The sequence below is a fragment of the Capsicum annuum genome, chromosome 6 (genome assembly GCF_002878395.1).
Source record: "Capsicum annuum cultivar UCD-10X-F1 chromosome 6, UCD10Xv1.1, whole genome shotgun sequence".
In the NCBI taxonomy this organism is placed as follows: domain Eukaryota; kingdom Viridiplantae; phylum Streptophyta; class Magnoliopsida; order Solanales; family Solanaceae; genus Capsicum; species Capsicum annuum.
This window is the reverse complement of record NC_061116.1, coordinates 149636206-149655445: the sequence shown is the minus strand read 5'-3', so window position 1 is coordinate 149655445 and position 19240 is coordinate 149636206. Positions and strand designations below refer to the sequence as shown.

At 34.3% G+C, this 19240-nt stretch overlaps 1 protein-coding gene across 5 annotated transcripts; it reads left to right on the top strand.

The window, feature by feature from the left end:
- Positions 1 to 3550: 3550 nt before the first annotated feature.
- Positions 3551 to 15160, top strand: LOC107873109 (flowering time control protein FPA). Of its 5 annotated transcripts, none has more exons than XM_016719838.2 (6): positions 3551 to 4057; positions 6922 to 7167; positions 7824 to 7916; positions 8315 to 9306; positions 9801 to 11197; positions 14777 to 15160. In XM_016719838.2, the coding sequence occupies exons 1-5, from the start codon at positions 3812 to 3814 to the stop codon at positions 11176 to 11178; spliced, it is 2955 nt and encodes a 984-aa protein (XP_016575324.1). In that variant the 5' UTR covers positions 3551 to 3811; the 3' UTR covers positions 11179 to 11197; positions 14777 to 15160. The 5 variants fall into 5 exon arrangements, with proteins under 5 accessions (XP_016575324.1, XP_047270869.1, XP_016575323.1 ...); XM_047414913.1 differs by lacking the exon at positions 14777 to 15160 and adding an exon at positions 13328 to 13549 and having other exon boundaries at positions 3577 to 4057; XM_016719837.2 differs by lacking the exon at positions 14777 to 15160 and adding an exon at positions 13328 to 13549 and having other exon boundaries at positions 3584 to 4057; positions 7824 to 7964.
- Positions 15161 to 19240: the final 4080 nt, after the last annotated feature.

The window sequence follows — 19240 nt, the reverse complement described above, 5'->3', positions numbered from 1 at the left end:
GTGCTTGAATACTTTTGTGATGGTGGGGGTTCCTAAAAATCATCATCTGAATCAACTACAGGTTCTTTATGAGCTCCAGTTGCAACTAAACATTCTTGGGTATTTGAAAGGATGAAAGTTTCTTTCTTGTTGGCTCAATATTTTTAAAAACAACCTACAATACATAAAATATGTATTTCAAGAACTGAAAACTAATTTAAATGTTAAAATAAAATAACAGTATGAACATATATAAAAAATAGTATGAACAGGTTTATTTTTAAAAAAATACATATGCAGTGATGATATGTATTTGTATATGAACATATACAAAATCTATATATGTATTTATAAACTAATCAATTACACAAAGTCACACATAGAATTTTTTTTTAAAAAAAAACTAACTTTGTCATTTTTCTCATTAAACATACTTTTCATGAGAGATTCAAAGCATGGATAATGTGCATTTGTCTTTCCATTCAAAATTCATGGAATTTGATCGTTCACCTTGGAAGCAACATTTCGAGGAACATTAGAACAACACTCGTACAACCACACTTGAATGGCAAGTGGCATTTCATGGAGCAAATAAAACTTTTCTTTTGCTTTCAACTTTTTGTTTAAAACTAGCTAATTCCTCAAAAGAAACAGTTTCCCAATGATAATCCTTATAGCTACTACTCTCAACCAAATCGAAATGAAGGCGTGGAATAACTACAGTATCAACAACCGATAATAAAAATGTGTGTATAAAATACAGAATAGCAAACTTCAATGCATCTTCATTATTTTTTTCCCCATATTTTGCCCGACATAACAAAAAATTAAGTCTCGTTTCTGTATAGAACTTGCACCATCAAAATAGTGCTCAATTATTCTGTTTGGTACCTCCCCATCAAAAATAAATTTATTCATGTTTGCAATACAATTCAAATCAGTAATAACGACAAACTCTCTCAAACTGAAATGTAGAATTATGCCATTTGCTCGAATGACTATTACACTTGTAGAATTTTCTTTAGTCTAAAGTGACATAATACATCTGTGTAATTGCGCTGAACTACACAGTTTTTGTTCTTCTTCTTCTTCTTCTTCTTCTTCTTCTTCTTGTAGACACCAAATATACACTTATGAAGAAAAATCTTGTACTGCTCCTTTAATAATATTTCGTTAATATGCTCTTCAATATCATTGACCGCGTGACATTCTATATGTAGTGCAAATTTTAAAAGTACTCTTGTCATGAATATTTTATCACGCGACACCTAAGTACCAAAAAAATTGTTGAAATCTATATTACATGTACTACTCACAAAAAAATAATATAACATACATAGTAAGCATATATTTCCTATAACATCATACATATTACATAACAAAAAATACATATATCACTGCATATGTATTTTCAGAATACATGTCTGTTCTAGAATACATAATAAACTCATATTTGTTTACAAAATACATATCATAGTAATATTGAACAAACAAATACAAATGCATATCAAATACATATCTTTACAGTGACAAGTACAACTCCTGTCCTAATGTCTTAACAGTAACAAATACATATCTTAACAGTAATAAAAATAATTACATATCTTACTAGCACCAAATAAATATCTTAATAGTAACAAATACAATTTCATATCTTAACAGTAAAAAAAATACAACTCCATATATATACATATAACTGAACAACACAAAATACATACTACATATCTTAAATAATTAAAAAATATTACAAATATATATGTTACCAACTGAAAAACAAATATAAGCATAATCATATGTATATTAAAAAATACACATACCTGCAGATGACCCATAATCTATAAAAATACAAATATCTTTATCACTTTTTCTTCTTTAGATTCATATTCAAATGAATTTTGTTCAATAGGACTTATAATTTTACTTGATTCTCCTATTTCGCTTGACTTTTTTTTTCACATATTTTTGCATTTTTTGAATTTTGAAGATGAAGGTTTTCTCAATCCTTTTCGCTTCATAATTTCCGCAATCTTCTTTGGATTGTTATAATGCTTCAATCTCCTCTTCTATGCTCATTTCTCTCTTTGACTGAATAGGCGTAGAAATCAGTTTAAGATCTTCATCTTGTATTAAATCAAGACTAAATGATGGTGGATTATTAGAAACTAAATTCAGAGGTGGTATACCTCTATTTGAACTTCTATAATATGTGTGTTCTGCCATTATAACAGACTTCCACACTCTTTCAACAAAAAGATTCACAAACACCCCCCTCCCCCCGGGCCAAAAAAAAAAGAAGAAAGAACAATGGTTGAATAAAATAATATAAAATATATAAAATATATAAATTATATGAAAGAGATAACATGCAATCACTGTAAATATCAATTTATCTTATTTGATGGAGCACAATATTTATCAACAATTTGAGGAAAATAGGAAAAAAAAAAAAGTAGAAGATAAGTTACATTGGAGAAAAGTGAAATAATGGAATGAAAATAGGAAAAGGTAAAGTATGTGGAGTGAAACAGCGCCTGTGTAGTTAATGAACAAAAAAATGATAATTTTGTTATAAAATGTAAGTTTGTAAAGGTGTTGTTATTTATTGTAATTATAGTCTTAGTATTGTTACTTTCTACAATTTTTCTTTCAATAATTGAAGGATATTTCTAGCCCAATAGGTTAACAAATGATATTTTTGAATCAATTTCAATATTTGAAGGATGTTTTTGACTTTTTTCGTCATATAATAAATAAATAAAATAATTAAATGACTTTTTTTTAATATCTTACCATATATTCTTTACTTATCAATTATTTTAGGATTTTATAATTTTTGAAATATGTTTATTCTACCCTATAATTTAGATGCAAATGTAGATAGATTATTACTCCCTCCGTCCCAAATTTTTTAATTTAATTTTCCATTTTTCATAATTTTTTTTTATTAATCAAGAAAAGATAATTTTTTTTTTATGTTTTATATTTTGCATTAATTATTTTTTCTTCAGATTAAAATATAAACATCATTTAATAGGGACACTATGGTAAACTAGCCATGTTATTAATTATTTTTTTATTTAATGTGTCATCTCAATTTAAAATGGGTAATTTGGGACGATTTTAGGCGGGCTAGAGATAAACCAAAGAAATATTGGAGGGACATGATCAGGCATGATATATAGCAATTACAGCTTACAGAGAATATGTCCCTTGATAGGAAGGTGTGGAGGACGCGAATTAGGGGTTAGGGGTGGGAGTGCGGCAATAGTAATAGAGGAGTGCTTCTTTGGATCTGAAATTTCTGGTTCGTAGTATTAGGCTGTAGTTGTTGGATTACTGGTGTTGACTTTTTTTCATCCCATACTAATTTATTATGCACTTATCTTTTATATTTGTTATAATATTAGTTTATTTTATGTACTATACTAGTTTGTATCCATTTATTTTTTATATTTATTATACTATTATTAATTCTAAGCTGAGGATCTATTGAAAATAACCTCTATCAAAAATAACCTTTCTATTTTATTTAAAATAGTGGCATGATGTGCATGTGCTCTACCTCCGAGGACCCATTAGGTTGGAATACATTAGGGTTGTTGTATGCATACAACCGAAGCTCATGTGACCACACCTATAACTTTTGGATTTACATCGACCTCTCCAATTCTTCCAATCCTCTTTCCATTCGCCGCCTCATTTTCTCCTTCTCGTAATTGTACTAAACGCCCATTTACAAATTCGCAATCATCAATTTATCTCCTCGATTTAATAGTTCTTTTTCTTGGTTTCGCTTTTCGTGTTTGATTAGTAATTTTCTAGGGTTTGAATTATGGCGCCGCCAGGAGAAACGCCGTCGAACAATCTATGGGTTGGTAATTTAGCCCCTGACGTTACCGATGCCGATCTAACTTCTTTGTTCCAGAAGTACGGCCCGCTTGATAGCGTAACCTCATATTCCTCTCGCGGATTCGGTTTTCTGTATTTCAAAAACATCAATGATTCTAAGGAGGCTAAAGATGCACTACAAGGATCCTTCTTTCATGGCAATGCACTTAGGATCGAATACGCTAAGCCGGTTTGTGTTTTTGTTTTTCTGTTTCTTCGTTGTTTGATTCGGATCGATTTTTGTTGTTGTTGTTCTTTATTCGTTAATTGTTTGTTGATTATTGTTAGTGAAATTGTCAATTGGTGTGTTTTCCAATCCAATCATCTAGAGGAAGAACTTGCCTTTTTCAGCACACTCAAAATCGAAAGAAAGCATTAAAAAACCAGACAAACGAAATCTGCTAGATAATATATAAAATAGAAAAAAAAATATAGATGAAATTAGTTGGAAAGAAAAAATATGGATTTCTGTTGTTTCTTCATCAATTATTTGTTGATTATTGTTAGTAAATTGTCAACACTCTGTTTTTTATGTACTCAAAATCAAAGCAAAATACCTGAAAAAAATAAAAAGATAATCTTATCAAAATCAAAGCAAAATATAAAAATACCAAGCAAACGAGATCTGCGAGATAATTAGTAGATTTGTAGAAAATAGAAAAAAAAGAGATAAAATTAATTTCTTTTTTAGATAGTAAATAAAAGAATAAACAGATGGAGAATTGTGCCGCGATTTGGATCGAATGCAATGAACAAAGTGAACCAATGTATAATTATCGTTTCCATAAATTTTTACATTAAAATCTTGCAATTTTTATGCGTCTGGAATTCGATTCCTTTGCAAGATCTATGCGTCTCGATTCCTTTGCAAGATCTATGCTTCTGGTATTAATTCCTTTCCAACCGATTGGCAGATCTATTTGTTGAAGAGGAATAATAATCAGATACGAATGTGATTGGTATATTGTACTTGTTAATTGAACACAATCGACTCAATGGACAAGGCAATTAACTTTTCTTGTGATTTGAAGAAGTGGCTGCACTGGTTAAAGGTGTTAATTGAGATCTGAGATATGAAAAATAGTACAAAAAGGTCTTCTTCAAATATTAAGTTGCCCCTTTTTCAGATTTTCAAAGCTTAAGCACGTTGAAATTTAGACTTCAAAACGTGCTCAAATTTCCAGTCTTTGTGCGGATTTTAGGCTTACATCGAATATTGTTTTGGCAATGGTTAACCAAAAAGAATAAATCAATTCTAGAAGAGCATTTTTCTTGAACGGTACCGAGCGCTACAAATATCCAAGAACACGAGCACGTTCTGCAAATAAAAATAGGCACTGTTGTTGTTTAAAACTGGATGCCATCCAATTAATCCCTGTTTGCTCCTACCCACCAAAAGCAATAACCATTGCGATGTGAGTTTCACCCACTTTCACTGCATGTTATAGATTTTTATCTCCTTTCCAACTGATGGGGACTTAAGTCCAAGTCCTTCCTCGAATGTTCAAAATTTTAATCAACGTTGGGAGGTGTAGTTGTGTACAATGAATGCTAATTTTAGTTGAACAGTTGTTTAGGCATATGGGCAACGGAATTGCATATAATTTTTATACAGTTTTCTTCTAGCGAATATTGGTTACTTGTTAAAAGTTCTGTAAATTGACAAACATCATAAGAAATGCCTTCATGTCCGAAAGTTCCGTACAGTTCAGACAATTTTCACTAAAAAATGCAATAAAAATGTCATGTCCCCGTAACCCACCAAAAAAAAAAGAAAAGAATCAAAGAGAGAACAATGTGCAGTTGATATCTAGGCGTTATTTGTAAACTTCCATGAAAAATAATTATTGGGTAAGAATTCCTGGAAATGAAGTTCTGGAGATCCCTTACAGTTCCCAAAGTATGATTAAGACTTAATTATATTTTCTGGAAATGACCCTGTTTTATAACCTAATTGGAGATCCTTGCTTCGAAATAAAAGAGAACCAGTCCTTCGTATAATAATAGACATGGTTGAAGCAAAGTTAAGATACTCTATTCAGTTATCAACATGTTTGGGATAAAAGAAAATATATGCATATACGGCGACGCCCTGTATATACTTATGGGACTTAAAATGGGTATGAAGTTTGGATGTAGAGGGTGTTTGGTGATCCAGTTTTTAAATTCTAATTGGAACTATTTAAAGGGGGGTATGAAGGAGGTCATGAACTATTACCAAGAGCTGATACTTGCTAAGAAGATAGGAAAAATGAACATCCTAGCACCAAAAATTCAACTTCTTATTCCTGTGACTAGAGAGCGCTCTCTCTCTCTCTCTCTCTTCAAAATAATGATATGTTTATCTATCGGAGGAGGCTAAATCTTTTTCTTGTTAAACTAATGTGGTGTGAATGTTCGTGTATTTTCTAATGTCCAGATATACTAAAAGCATGCCACTTCAGAGGTAGCTGGTCCCTTTGGCATCCTTAAGTGATCTGCTTATTAATTTAATTGGTTAGTGTATGTATATATATAGAGAGAGAGAGATAGATAGATGTGATGCAACAATATTTACTTGTAATAGATAAAGGGCACGTCCATACATATAAACTTGAGTTCATTTGTTTGTTGGGATTGTGATTTTGGCCAGTATATGTAGCATGGAATTGGTTTGGGATATGCTAATTAATGAAAGGGACCCTTAATGAAAGTTGCAAACTACTATGTGAATGCTTAATTAACTTGGAAATTGCTGTGAAAGCTCCCTTGTACTTGATGCCTTTCTCTCCTTTACTGATGGTAAAATGTGCACTATGTTGTTTTGTGTGCATGTGGAATTTCTATAACACTATGCCTGATGGTTGCCTTAGTCTATGGGTAACTTAACTCTTATCACTTGATGACTGAATACAGTATGACTGTAATAGTAGTCAAAGTGCTGATTTATTTGCCTGGCATGATTCTTCTTGCATACGTTAGGTTCCTTGTCTGTAACTTGTTCTGCTGTGGTTATTGTCTATTGTACAGTGTCAGGCAGTTAGTCTAACAACAGTTATGCCGTCTGGTTTACAGGCAAAGCCATGCAAAAGTTTGTGGGTAGCTGGGATTAGCAAGTCTGTGTCAAAAGAAGAATTGGAAGATCAATTCAAGGGATTTGGTAAAATTCAAGAATATAAGTTCATCAGGGATCGCAACACCGCATACATTGATTTTGCTAGATTGGAAGACGCATCAGAAGCGCTGAAGAACATGAATGGGAAAAAATTCGGTGGTGAACAGATTCGTGTGGATTATCTCAGGTCACAACCTACAAGAAGAGTAAGTTGTTTTCTCTACAGCAAGGTTTACTCTTACTATAGAGATTTGATTCATTCTCTGGAGTGATACATTTTGTAGAGGAAATGTGTTATGATATGGAAGTAGATGCATGCCAACCTTAAGAATATTGGTTTTAGCTTTGGTGTCTATACGGAATTTCTTTTGCGGAGCAGTCATCTTGCTGGCATAAGGCATATAGAATGTAATCTGTAAGTCGTAAGAATCAGAGTCTGACTTGAAGAGGAAAGTATATTATTAGTGTTTGGTGAAGCCAAGGTTTGTTAAACTCTGTGCATGTAAGCTTAGCAAATCATAGTAGGTCCAGAGTCTGAATAAAAGAGGAGGATCATGGTAGTTTGTCTACCAGCTTAGAATAATCTGATTATGATGAAGTTTAAGAATACCGAGTTCTATGGGGCTTGACTACATAGAATGCGTTCTTGAATAGATTCAAAAGGATTTATAAGTTGAAAAAAAAGGATGTAAAAGACTCATATTGCTGGAACCAAATAGTTTGGATTAAAGCGTACTTGATTAAATGAAAGTTTCTTGCTAGCACAACTTTTCTGTTCACACTGTAATGTTCTTGTTGAATTGTGGATATTTATGTTGCGTGTCTTGTCTCCATGAATATGATACTATCTTAAATCTTTCAGGAGCAAGGACCAGAGTTCAGGGAAATGAGGGACGGACTGTATCCCAATAGGAGCATTGGCCATCCTGACACTCGGCATATGCCTCAAGATTTTGTAAGGAACTACTCTGATCCTATGCAGGCTGGTTTCAGAAGGCAACATGTAATGCTCCGTTGTCTTTGAAAGATTTCCAAATGTTCTCTTAGAAGTTGTTTGAGTCTAGAAACTCTGGATATGTTCGAGTCTTTTGTTGCATTGGATTGTCATCTGTCCCTGATTTGTACTGTTTGGTACCTTTATTGATAAAATTACCTTACCATATCCAAAAAAGGGAAGGAAATTTAGGTTGTTAACATGGATCTACAGTTCGAATGAAATATGCATGTTTGTTAGTCCTAATGTTCATTTCCAAAAAAGGGAAGGAAATTTAGGTTGTTAACATGGTTGTACAGTTCAAATGAAATATGCATGTTTGTTAGTCCTAATGTTCATTCTATCTTCTTCTTTTGCAGTTGCCAGTGGGACAAAGAGTAGATGGACAACCTAGTAAAGTATTGTGCATAAGTTATCCTCCCTCTGTCCATGTTGATGAAGACATGCTACACAACGCCATGATTTTGTTTGGTGAGATTAATGGAATAAAAACATTTTATGATAGGAATTTCTCGTTGGTTGAGTTTAGAAGTGTGGAGGAAGCCCAGCGTGCTAAAGAGGGCTTGCAGGGCAAGCTTTTCAATGATCCGAGAATCACAATTGAATATTCCAGCAGTGGTCCTGCACCCGGCAGAGATTTCTTGGAGTATCACCCTTCAAGTATAGGCTCAAAAACTGACCCTTATCCCAATGAAAATCCATTCCAACCAGCACAAATGGGCATGTTTGGCCATAATCGCCCTATGTTGGCCTCTAGTGTACCTGCACGTTTGCCACCTTATGGTATTCCTGGTCCTGACATCCCAACTAGGCCTTCTGGTATGCAAGGCAGGTTTGATGGTATTTCAGTCCCAGAATTTACTGAGTTGCCAGTGCCCAGTAAATTGCGAGATACAAGTCCACATAATGTGATGGGGGGTCCAAACTGGAAGCAGGCATCTCCAACACCAGGGGTGCTTTCTTCTCCTTCAGCTGAGCAGAAACCACCTAGCAGATCTGCCATAGCTGGCTGGGATGTATATGATCAATCTAGCCAACTTCAAAGGGAAACTAAAAGATCGAGGATTGATGGCTCATATGATAGTTCCTATCCTCATAAAAGAACATGCGATCGAGTTCCTGTGGTGGATGAACAATATGGTTTGGGTCCATTTGCTAACAATGTTCCTTCAGGTCCTGTTACAGTCAGTCAAGCAAATAACAGTGTTAGTCCTCTGGATATAAGAATTTCTCCTGGACAGCAGCTCCAAGCTGGCAATGACTATATATGGCGTGGCGTTATCGCCAAGGGTGGAACATCTGTGTGCCACGCGCGCTGTGTCCCTATTGGGGAAACTATAGAATGTGCGATGTAAGTATAGTTTGTATTTCCCTTGCTGCTGCTTCTTGAAGGAGATATCAGTTTTTTCAATTGCCTCTATATTTAACAGATTTCTCAGCTTGTTGATGTCAGTCAGTTATCATCTTTCCAGTTCTTTTCTTTTTTTCAACTGGTGGTCTCTACAATTTTTCTAACCTTCAGGGGCCCGGGTGGTGGGTCGGGGTTGGGAATTCTTCACAAAATTTATTATGAAACGCATTTCTAAATTCTGTCAAGAAAGGGTGTTAGCACAGGCAGTTGTTTGATCTTTCTTTGGCTACTTGAAGTTCCATTATTTGCGTTCTTAAATTTTAGATTTATGGGTCTTGGTTCAGCTAATTTGGAACTAATGTATATTACTCTTATTGTTTTTTTCTTCATTTAGTTGCATGCACCTTATTTCTTTCAATTAATGTGCAACTGAAATGCTGCCACAAATATAAATAATAAGCTAGAGTCAATTGCTGACATATTCCTTTCTGCAGCCCTGACGTAATCAATTGTTCAGCCAGAACAGGATTGGACATGTTAACTAAACACTATGCAGATGCTGTCGGGTTCCAAATTGTTTACTTCTTGCCTGATAGTGAAAAGGATTTTGCTTCATATACAGAGTTCCTGAGGTACCTGGGTTCCAAAGATCGTGCTGGGGTTGCAAAATTTGCTGATGGAACCACCTTGTTCTTGGTGCCACCTTCTGACTTCCTTACAAAGGTTCTGAAGGTTGTTGGTCCAAAACGTCTTTATGGGGTGGTTTTAAAGTTAGCACATCATATACCTAGTGATACATCCTTGCCACCAGATTCCAATCAACCTCAGTATGTTGATGCATCACGGATAACATCCTCTCAGGCTGTGTATGATGCAATGCCATCTGTGGGAAGGATTTCACAGATGGACTATAATCAAGTTCCCCGAGAAGGTGTGAAGCTGCCTTCAAAAGAATATGTTTCTCTAACTGCTGCATACCCCACAAATCCTGTGCAGCCAAGTAATACGGCAGCATACCCCTCAAATCCTGTACACCAAAGCAATACTGCCATACCCACCCAAGCAGGGGTTTCTTTATCACCTGAACTTATTGCAACCCTGGCAAAGATGCTACCAGCTAACCAGTTACCCAGCGTGGAAGGAACAACCATGCCTGCAGGAGCTTCTGCTGGCATGCCTGCATTGGATGTCGCTGTTGCACCTGGTAAAGTGCAGCAACAGTCTTGGAGATATGAACAACAAGCTCCTGGTCAAGCTGCCGATCAGATGGCTCAGTTTGGCAGCCAATTTAACAGCCAAACACAGGTTTTATCACAGCTCCAAGCTCATCCACAAGCCTTGAATGTGTCTAACCATTTTTCTCAAGGGGCCACTAGTTTTAGCCAAATGCAAGAGCATAACCTCAACCTGCAAGCACAAAGCGGTCCTCCTCAGGCGTTGACCTCGACCATCATTTCTCAAGGTGCACAGCTCTCAGCCCAACCCCATGTTGATCGGCATCTTCAGCTTGGAAGCCATCAAGATGTTGCAAGTGGTTCTGGGATAGCTCATGGCACAGATGTCTTGGGACATTATGGTTCATATGTTCCTCAACAACAAACAAATCCTGCATCATTGCCTAACCAGACTCATGGTGCTAATGTTTCCCAGTCACAGGAGGGCATGCCTGTTGCCTCTGGGACGGGGCTTGCAACTCAAATGCAGCAGTTGCAATCTGCGCTTTATGGTGGGTCAGCACAGGAGGGATCAGAATCAGAGGCTGAAAAGAATGAACGCTACCAGGCAACACTGTTATTCGCAGCTAATCTCCTCTCTAAGATACACAACCAGAAGCCAAGTAGTCAAAATGGGCAAGGGTCAGACAATCATTGAGAGGATCTCCTTGAGCTAGGTAACTGTTCAACTCTATTTATGGATTGCTTTTTAAGATTTTCCCTTTCGAGCTATTTTTGTGCTTAATGTGCTCTCCCTTCTTTCTAACTAATTATGTGGTTTCGGTGTCAAATCCATCTCTTTTATCCACTTTTTTTTTCTGAAAAAAAAAAACTGCCACTGTCCATCCAAGAAGAAGAGAGAGGACCAACATTCTAGCTAGTAATTCTTTTTGGAAGTGTAGATCTTCAGTATCTGTAGGCCTGGAGGTGATAAGTGTAAATAGACTCTTGATGATGGTTTGGGTGTAAAGTTTGCCATCAATGAGAAGTTTTGCAATAAAAGCTTTAGTGGTTGCAGAAATATTGTGAAAAGTTTGCTTGTGAAAGTGGTTATTATTGGACATTTTTTCTGTAGTCTTGTGAGAAATTGTCCGGAGTCAACTTTCTTTGTCCATATAGCTATATATTAATAGGAGTAATTAGTCAAAATGATTTATTGACATTACAACAAGACTCCATATTCAATTGGTTTTTCAGTGGTGAAAATTGATGGGGGTCCATGTAGCTACCATGTATGGTTTGCACCAGAAGTTTTAGGTTGTGAGGTTTAGTGGTGTAGCAGCAGTTGTATTCTGGACTTACTGTATCTCTAAGCCTTCATGCTCTGTAGATCAGGTGAACCTCAGTATTGATCCACTCCATTCCTGCTACATACTTCTTTTTGTGAGCCAGTCGCTTTTTCTCAACATGAACATTTTTATCTATTGACTTTGGACTGAAAAGCAAAACGAGTATCCATTGATTGTGTTTGCCACGTTTAAAAGAATATCATTTTTAGAGCTTCGCCTTTATGCACTCCAAACTAACATAGTGTTTTGTGTTACATGCTGCCAGTCTTATTGGTTTAGTGTGAGCATTCTTTGTTTTTGCCTGTGTGATTATCCCAATTTCTCATATTCAAATACTTCTTCACCATATATTTGTTTCTACTTTTACTTTGGTATCATATTTTTCATATGCTTTAGTTAGGATTGCTGGTTTATACTCATATGATATAGTAGCTTGCTTTCTTTGGATGTGCTTCAGTATTTTGACTGTAGTTTATTTAATTTATATTTGCTGTGAGTATAATTCAAATAACAAACGCTTACCATTGCTAACTTGAGTTGTAAATTGATGTTGTGGAACTATAAATCTACTGAATCCTAGAACATATATTCCTGCATTATTAAATATGCTTGCTCTTCAATATATATTTTAGGAATATACTAAGATATATGAGATACAAACTCATTACAAATGTCCAAAACTCTACGCAAGAGAACTATCCAAATACAGATATACTTGTTCAGTAAATAGGAATCTCTCTATCTAGACAACAGCAAGTTTAAGTTCTGTTTACCTACCTTAAAACCTTGCTATAAACTAAATGGGATGCATTTTGTACGACTCCATGAATAAATTGATAAAGCTTATTGGCTCTGCAGTTAGTTTGAAACCTGCCAAGGGACATAAAAATGTTATCTTCCAAGTCGATAACGGATCAGATTCGAATCGCTTAATGGTCTCTCAAATTAGTAGCTCTTGTGCTTACTTCCCCAAAAGAAAACCACACTGTATTCAAAAACTATTGTTGATGCACCACTTCGACAATGTGATGGGAGTGCGGCAAATAAAATCATTATTAAAGCGGGATAGGCTAGAGAAACTAGGCAGGTTCTCAAGTAATTTTCTGTTCTCCAGATTCAGTTCCCTTTGTAGGATGTTTGGCTTTTCCATGGGCGAGGATGACTATAACGTAGTTTTGCTTCAGTAACCCATGTAAAACAAGTTTGGGATAGGCAAAAAGGAGTCGACACATACTAATTTTAACTTTTATCTCAGCGTAAAGCCAAACAGCAAAAAGATGTGGACAAATGGTAATATGAGTACTTTGTTACCTTAAAAAGATGAGAACCAAAAGTTTTAAGTACCAGAATTCCCTTGAAATATAAAATGTCATTCGTCCAAACTTTCCTGCTATTATATTAGCACGTTAACTGTTGTTCCTGCAGAACTGGTTGCTGGTAACAACATACCATTATGGTTTGTTGGATCATCAGTCAAATAGGTGAGATCTCTCATTGCTTCTTTCCCATGTTCGTTAGGCAGAAGTTATGGAGCTCCAGTCTACTGTTGCAAATACAATCATTACGCCCATGTTCCAAAATTCGAATCAGCCTTTGAAACCATTGTTATTTAGACAATTTAGAATTTTAATTGGAGGATATGTATGTATAGTTCAGTATCATCGGAATCTCTCACATAACTAAACCTTTCGCATGGGTTCATTGCGCACTAGTATGATCTGGAGAGGCGTTATCTTATGATTTAGGGGCTTTACCCGTCTAGCGTCTTTACGTCATTGGGTTTGAAAATGATGAATCTTACTAGTTTCCAAATCCCGAAACTATAAACAGGCAAAATATGCGCATCAATCGAGTTTAATTATCAAATTCACCGCTCATCATTTGGTTTTTGTCGACGGAATAAGGATGTAGAAGATTAGGTTCATTTTTTATCAGCGACAAAAAGCATCAATTCACGTATCTTATTTTTCTTTTTAATTTATTTTAAAAAGAATCTCTCTTTTTGTTTTCGTGCTTTCTATATTTGGTGACTCTAATTTCAACATATTACTCAGTTTGTTTAAAAACAAGGTTCAAAGAGGATTTTGGTACGTTACTCATATCTTTCTTTTTTAAAATAATATTATAGCCGTGTGACCATGGGAACTATTTATGTTGCCCCGGAATAATTCTTCACTTTATTTTAAACATTGTATGATTATAAAATTTTTGGGTCGGACTTGGAGTTGAATTATATTTTGATTAATGTTTTTAACATGTTAAGTACTCTCTCCTCTTTATGCAAAATATATACTCATCTTTAACTTCAACTTCATAAATTTTAAATAAAAAAAAAAAAAAAATTAAATCTGAGGCCAAACGCTTAAATTCAAAAAGGTTTTCTTATTTTCTCTACTAGTCAAACTAATTTACTACTCGAATGAAGACGGAGTGGGACAATCATTGGAGACTCTTTCCATATTTACGGCACACGAAAAAACAATGTAACGGCAATGAGTTAGGCCGTTACTAATGACGTCAAATTGTGCGCCCGTAGCTCTGCTAGGGTTGACTTGTGGGTCCAAAAGCTAAAATTTTAAATTTGAAGATAAAAAAGAAGCCAGGACCAGGATTGTAAAGCATATATTTATTGTTATGGTAGTATTATTAATGAGATAAAAAGATTAAATTTGATTGGTGTAAAATCTGCTTTTGCGATGATACGTAACATTTTGTATTCTTTTGCTGCGTGTAGTTTCAGGAAAACACTGACGTTGACAACAGTAATCAGAAAATTGGAATTCAATTGACTTCTTGTAGTTGCCCTTTCTTCTAAATTAATTGATTTTATATACTTTCTATGTCAATATCATAGCGGTAAATCCAATATTTGCAATTCTCCCTCTTCCTTTTTCTAGAATTTTGTTTCTCCTGATATATAATAAATTTATAAATTCCCTTAACCAGTTCTTGTTTGGTGCTTTGTAGGTAGGGATGACAATCGAGGCAGGTCAAAGGCTAAATGGGGTGAGACTGGTTTAAAAAATTTCTATCTTCGGAAATTAAACAGGGCAGGACAGAGATGGTAGATCGGGTCTAAGCTTAGCCGTAGTTGTTTAATGTAACTTCTCTTAAAAGTGAAGCAATTTTTACTTAATTGTTGGTTTGCTAGCGCATGTTCGTGACTGTTTTTTTACGAGTTTGGGACACAGTCAAACTCCTATATTTGCTCTAGAAGGAATTGTTTAATAGTCTATTGCAGTTTCAAAAAAATATTGATTTTCTTAATCTGAGGGGTAGTGGGAAACTTGTTCAACCACAAATGTTGGTCTGATGTTTGTGATCAACCACAAATAATTTTTAAGTTTTTAAGTGTTTTGGTCCAATAATTTATTTGTTAAGCTTCACCTTATAATGGATGTTGCAAGTACATTAAAACATTTACCTTGCATACAAAGTTTTTTGTTGTAAGTATATAAAAATATTTAGCTTGTATACGATGGATATAGTTAATGCGTATTAAATTAGTTATCTAATTATAATGGATCATTACAAGTATTCAAAAGAACGAAAAAAAGATTAAACAATCAGAAAAAGTAGAAAAAATAAAATCTACTTTATGTTTTGTTATATTTTACTCTCTTCGTCTCAAATTAATCGTTTTAAATTGAGATGATACATTGATTAAGAAAAATAATTAATAATATGACTAGTTTATCATAGTACCCCTAATAAATGATGTTTACATTTTAGTTTAAAGAAAAAATAATTAATGCAAAGAGAAAAACATGGCAAAAGTTTTTTATGTCTTCTTGATTAATGAAAAAAGATAAGTAAATAAAAAATCAAATTAGAAAATTTAAAATGAAGAAAGTATTTTATTACTTAGTAATAAGAGAGAAGGGGAGAGAAGCGCGCGCGCAACACAAATGGTCAACGTGTGTGCATTCTCGAAATTTATTTGCTAATTGAGGGGTATTTTTGTCATTTCATGATCTTCTACCTGCACCTGCAACCCCATATTGTCGTACACGTGCAGCCCTTATTTCTCAATTTCACTCTTTACTATTTTATATTAGTTTCATTGTGTAAATTTATGTGATACAATTAAATTTTGAGAGTCAAACAATTTAATTTTAACTTGAAGGTAATTTGAATTTCGTAAGTCAAATAATTTAATTTTCATTTAAAATTTAGATATTAAATTTTGAAATAACATCTACATAATTGACAATATAAAAATATGATAAGTTACAGTAATTGATAATTTAAAATATTTAAAAGATATATAAAAATTATAATGAAATAAAAACATGATTAAATCATAAATTTGAAAGGTATCACATAAATTAGAACGGAAAGAATATTATCTTCATCTACACATATTACTAACAATGGAATTAACATCTTACTTTTTAAAAAATATATTTCATTATTTGATGAGAAAATTACTTAAAACTACAACTCTACTTTATATTATTACGTGATGTCCTAAATCTCAAAACTAATTACAAATATCTCATTTTTACTATTTTTCTCTCTATAATTTATACACATAACTCTACCTCCTCATTTATAACTTTTTTGTCTTACAAAGTGCCTACGATGAAGGAATTTCAGAGAGAGGATAATTAAGTAACAATCCACCTAATATATCATTTTGAATTGGTATTTATTTTCTAATATATCTCTATTACCTACTTTCTCTTTCCTCTTACCATTCGTTTGCAGTAGGGTAGTCCTTTCCTTCCAATTATACTAGAAAACACAATATTGTTAACACCAATTTTTATACGTGTAGACCAAAATCCTTGAAAGATAACTAGAGTTTCTAATATTACTAAAGATCTTCATTCTTTACACCCTATACTTTTATCAATTTCATCTTTTTCCCGTCCTTCTTCGTTGTATCAATCATCAATTTTGATAAAGATAAGATTTTGAAAAAATTCATCTTGAAGAAAACACCGTGACGACCCCGTTAAGATGAAGAAGTTGAGAAAAGTTCATGGTAGAAGTTTAAAAAAGGTCGTTGGTGAATCTTTAAGAAAGAAAAAAAAATCACGATCCTGCCTTCCTAAGGTGGAGTGTTTGGTATCTGATTCTGTTTATTTTGCTTAATTTTTGTGTGTGTGTATATATATATATATATATATATATATATGACTAGAAAACATATATAACTACAAAGCATCAATATTATTATTTTAACCATGATACATATTGCAGCTATGTATATGTTTGGAGATAATCGTTCGAGATTTATTTTACTTCATCCCATATAAATAATATTATTATGTATATGAGCCCATATACTTTAAATTTTTTGTGTGTATGTGGTGAAACAAACACATATGGATTATTTATTTCAGTACACATATATATTATAGAGTTATGTATATGTCATTGTAATGCCCCAATTTTCTAGAATTGGAACGTTACACGGTGCTCATGACCCCGAAGGACCACAAGCTAACCCATAACTGATATCTGTACCTGTATACTGCATAATATATGTATATAAATATGGAAATATCAATTGAAAGGCCATAAGGTTCAATACTGAACATAATCTAAAAAATCAACGTCTAAAAAATATGGTATCATAATAACAAAATGAAACATACATACTGAAAATAATGAAGTCTGAATATCTAATCTGACATCTAGTCTGAAAGCCTCTAACTGAACTGAATAAGGAGTTGAAGGAACATGTCTCCAACTAACTCCATCTACTGATACTGAACTAAAATAGTAAATAATAATAAGAAATCATATCATCCTCGCATGATGAAGACTCACTGCTAATCTACTGCTGTTGGAATCTGAAATGCTACTGACGGTCTGGACCTCGTGCTTCCGAACCTATGGCATAAAGTAAAACACCATAGCGCAAATGCGTCAGTACGACTGAATGTACTGAGTATATGAGTGAGGTAGGTTAAATGCAAAGGGATTTATATGTATGAATAATGCTGACTTATATGAACATGAGAATACATACATGCATAAGTAACTGTAGCTGAACTCGTGGTGATACTGACTACTGAGTCTGAATTTTGACAACATAAGTTTACTGATACTGAGATACTGAATGACTGGGTTCGTGAAAACATGATGATTGAGTTATGATAACTGATACTATTACTGAGCAACTGTATCTGACAGTCTAAATTCTGATTGAACTAACTGAGTTCCATTCTGTATAGAGTAACTGAATCTAAGATCAGTCCTATCTAGCGGGTGATGCCTAAGTATACTAATAATAAAGATGACTTGACTTAGTCTAAGATTAGTCCTACCTAGCGGGTGATCTCTGAATTTGATATTACTGATACTGATTGACCATAGTTGAGATCAGTCCTGTCTAATGGATGATCCCGAGGTTTACTGATAATGATAAGGATTGACTGTATCTGACAGTACTAAATTTGTACTACTGAGCTGAGTTGACTATATTTGATAGTCTTGAATCTGTACTACTGAGCTGAGTTGACTGTATCTGACAGTCCTGAATCTGTATTATTGAGCTGAGTTGACTGTATATGACTGTCCTGAATCTGTACTACTGAGCTGAGTTGACTGTATCTGACTGTCCTGAATCTGTACTACTGAGTTGAGTTGACTGTATCTGACAGTCCTGAATCTGTACTACTAAGATGAGTTGACTGTATTTGACAGTCCTGAATCTGTACTACTGAGCAGAGTTAACTATATCTGATAGTCCTGAATCTGTAACTGAAACTGCGGGAAGTATTCATCTAACCGATATGCCCCTTTCTAGCTAGTCTGGGGTCCAACCTGTAATTCCAGTTGGAAGGGTGTTAGTACTGCGCCACTGGTAAAGACAACTACTGTGAAGTCAGTCCTAATCTGACGGTTGACCCCTGGGATCAGTCCTATACATTTAAATGTACTAACGGGTGATCCCTGAGTATGTCAGTCCTATCTAACGGGTGACATCTCATACCTACACTGGCTACATAGTTCTGGAACTTAGGGATTGCTTCTAGGGATCTCAGTCCTATCTAGCGGGTGAGTCCCCATCCCTAAGCTCGCTCGGTGCTAAATCCTACTTCCATCTGAAAGACACTGAACTGATTAATTGAGCTGAATTGATTAACTGAACTGAACTGATTAGCTAACCTGAACTGATTAGTTGAACTGATACTAATGGTATTGTTTAGCAGAGCTAAACTGAGTTTACTGAGTTTCGTTGACTGACAAAATATACTGATGTTTGAGGACTGACTGAGAGTACTGTAGTTATTGAGATTTTACTTAGAATACTGAAATAACTGAGATTACTGAACTACTAAGATTTTTGAGATTTCCTGAGTCACTTGGTTGACTGAGTTCTATGGATCATGGCTTGACTGAGAGTTTCGTGAAACATAACATGGCTCTAGGCACACAACTAAATTGTCGAGTACAAGTACCTCCAGGACTCGA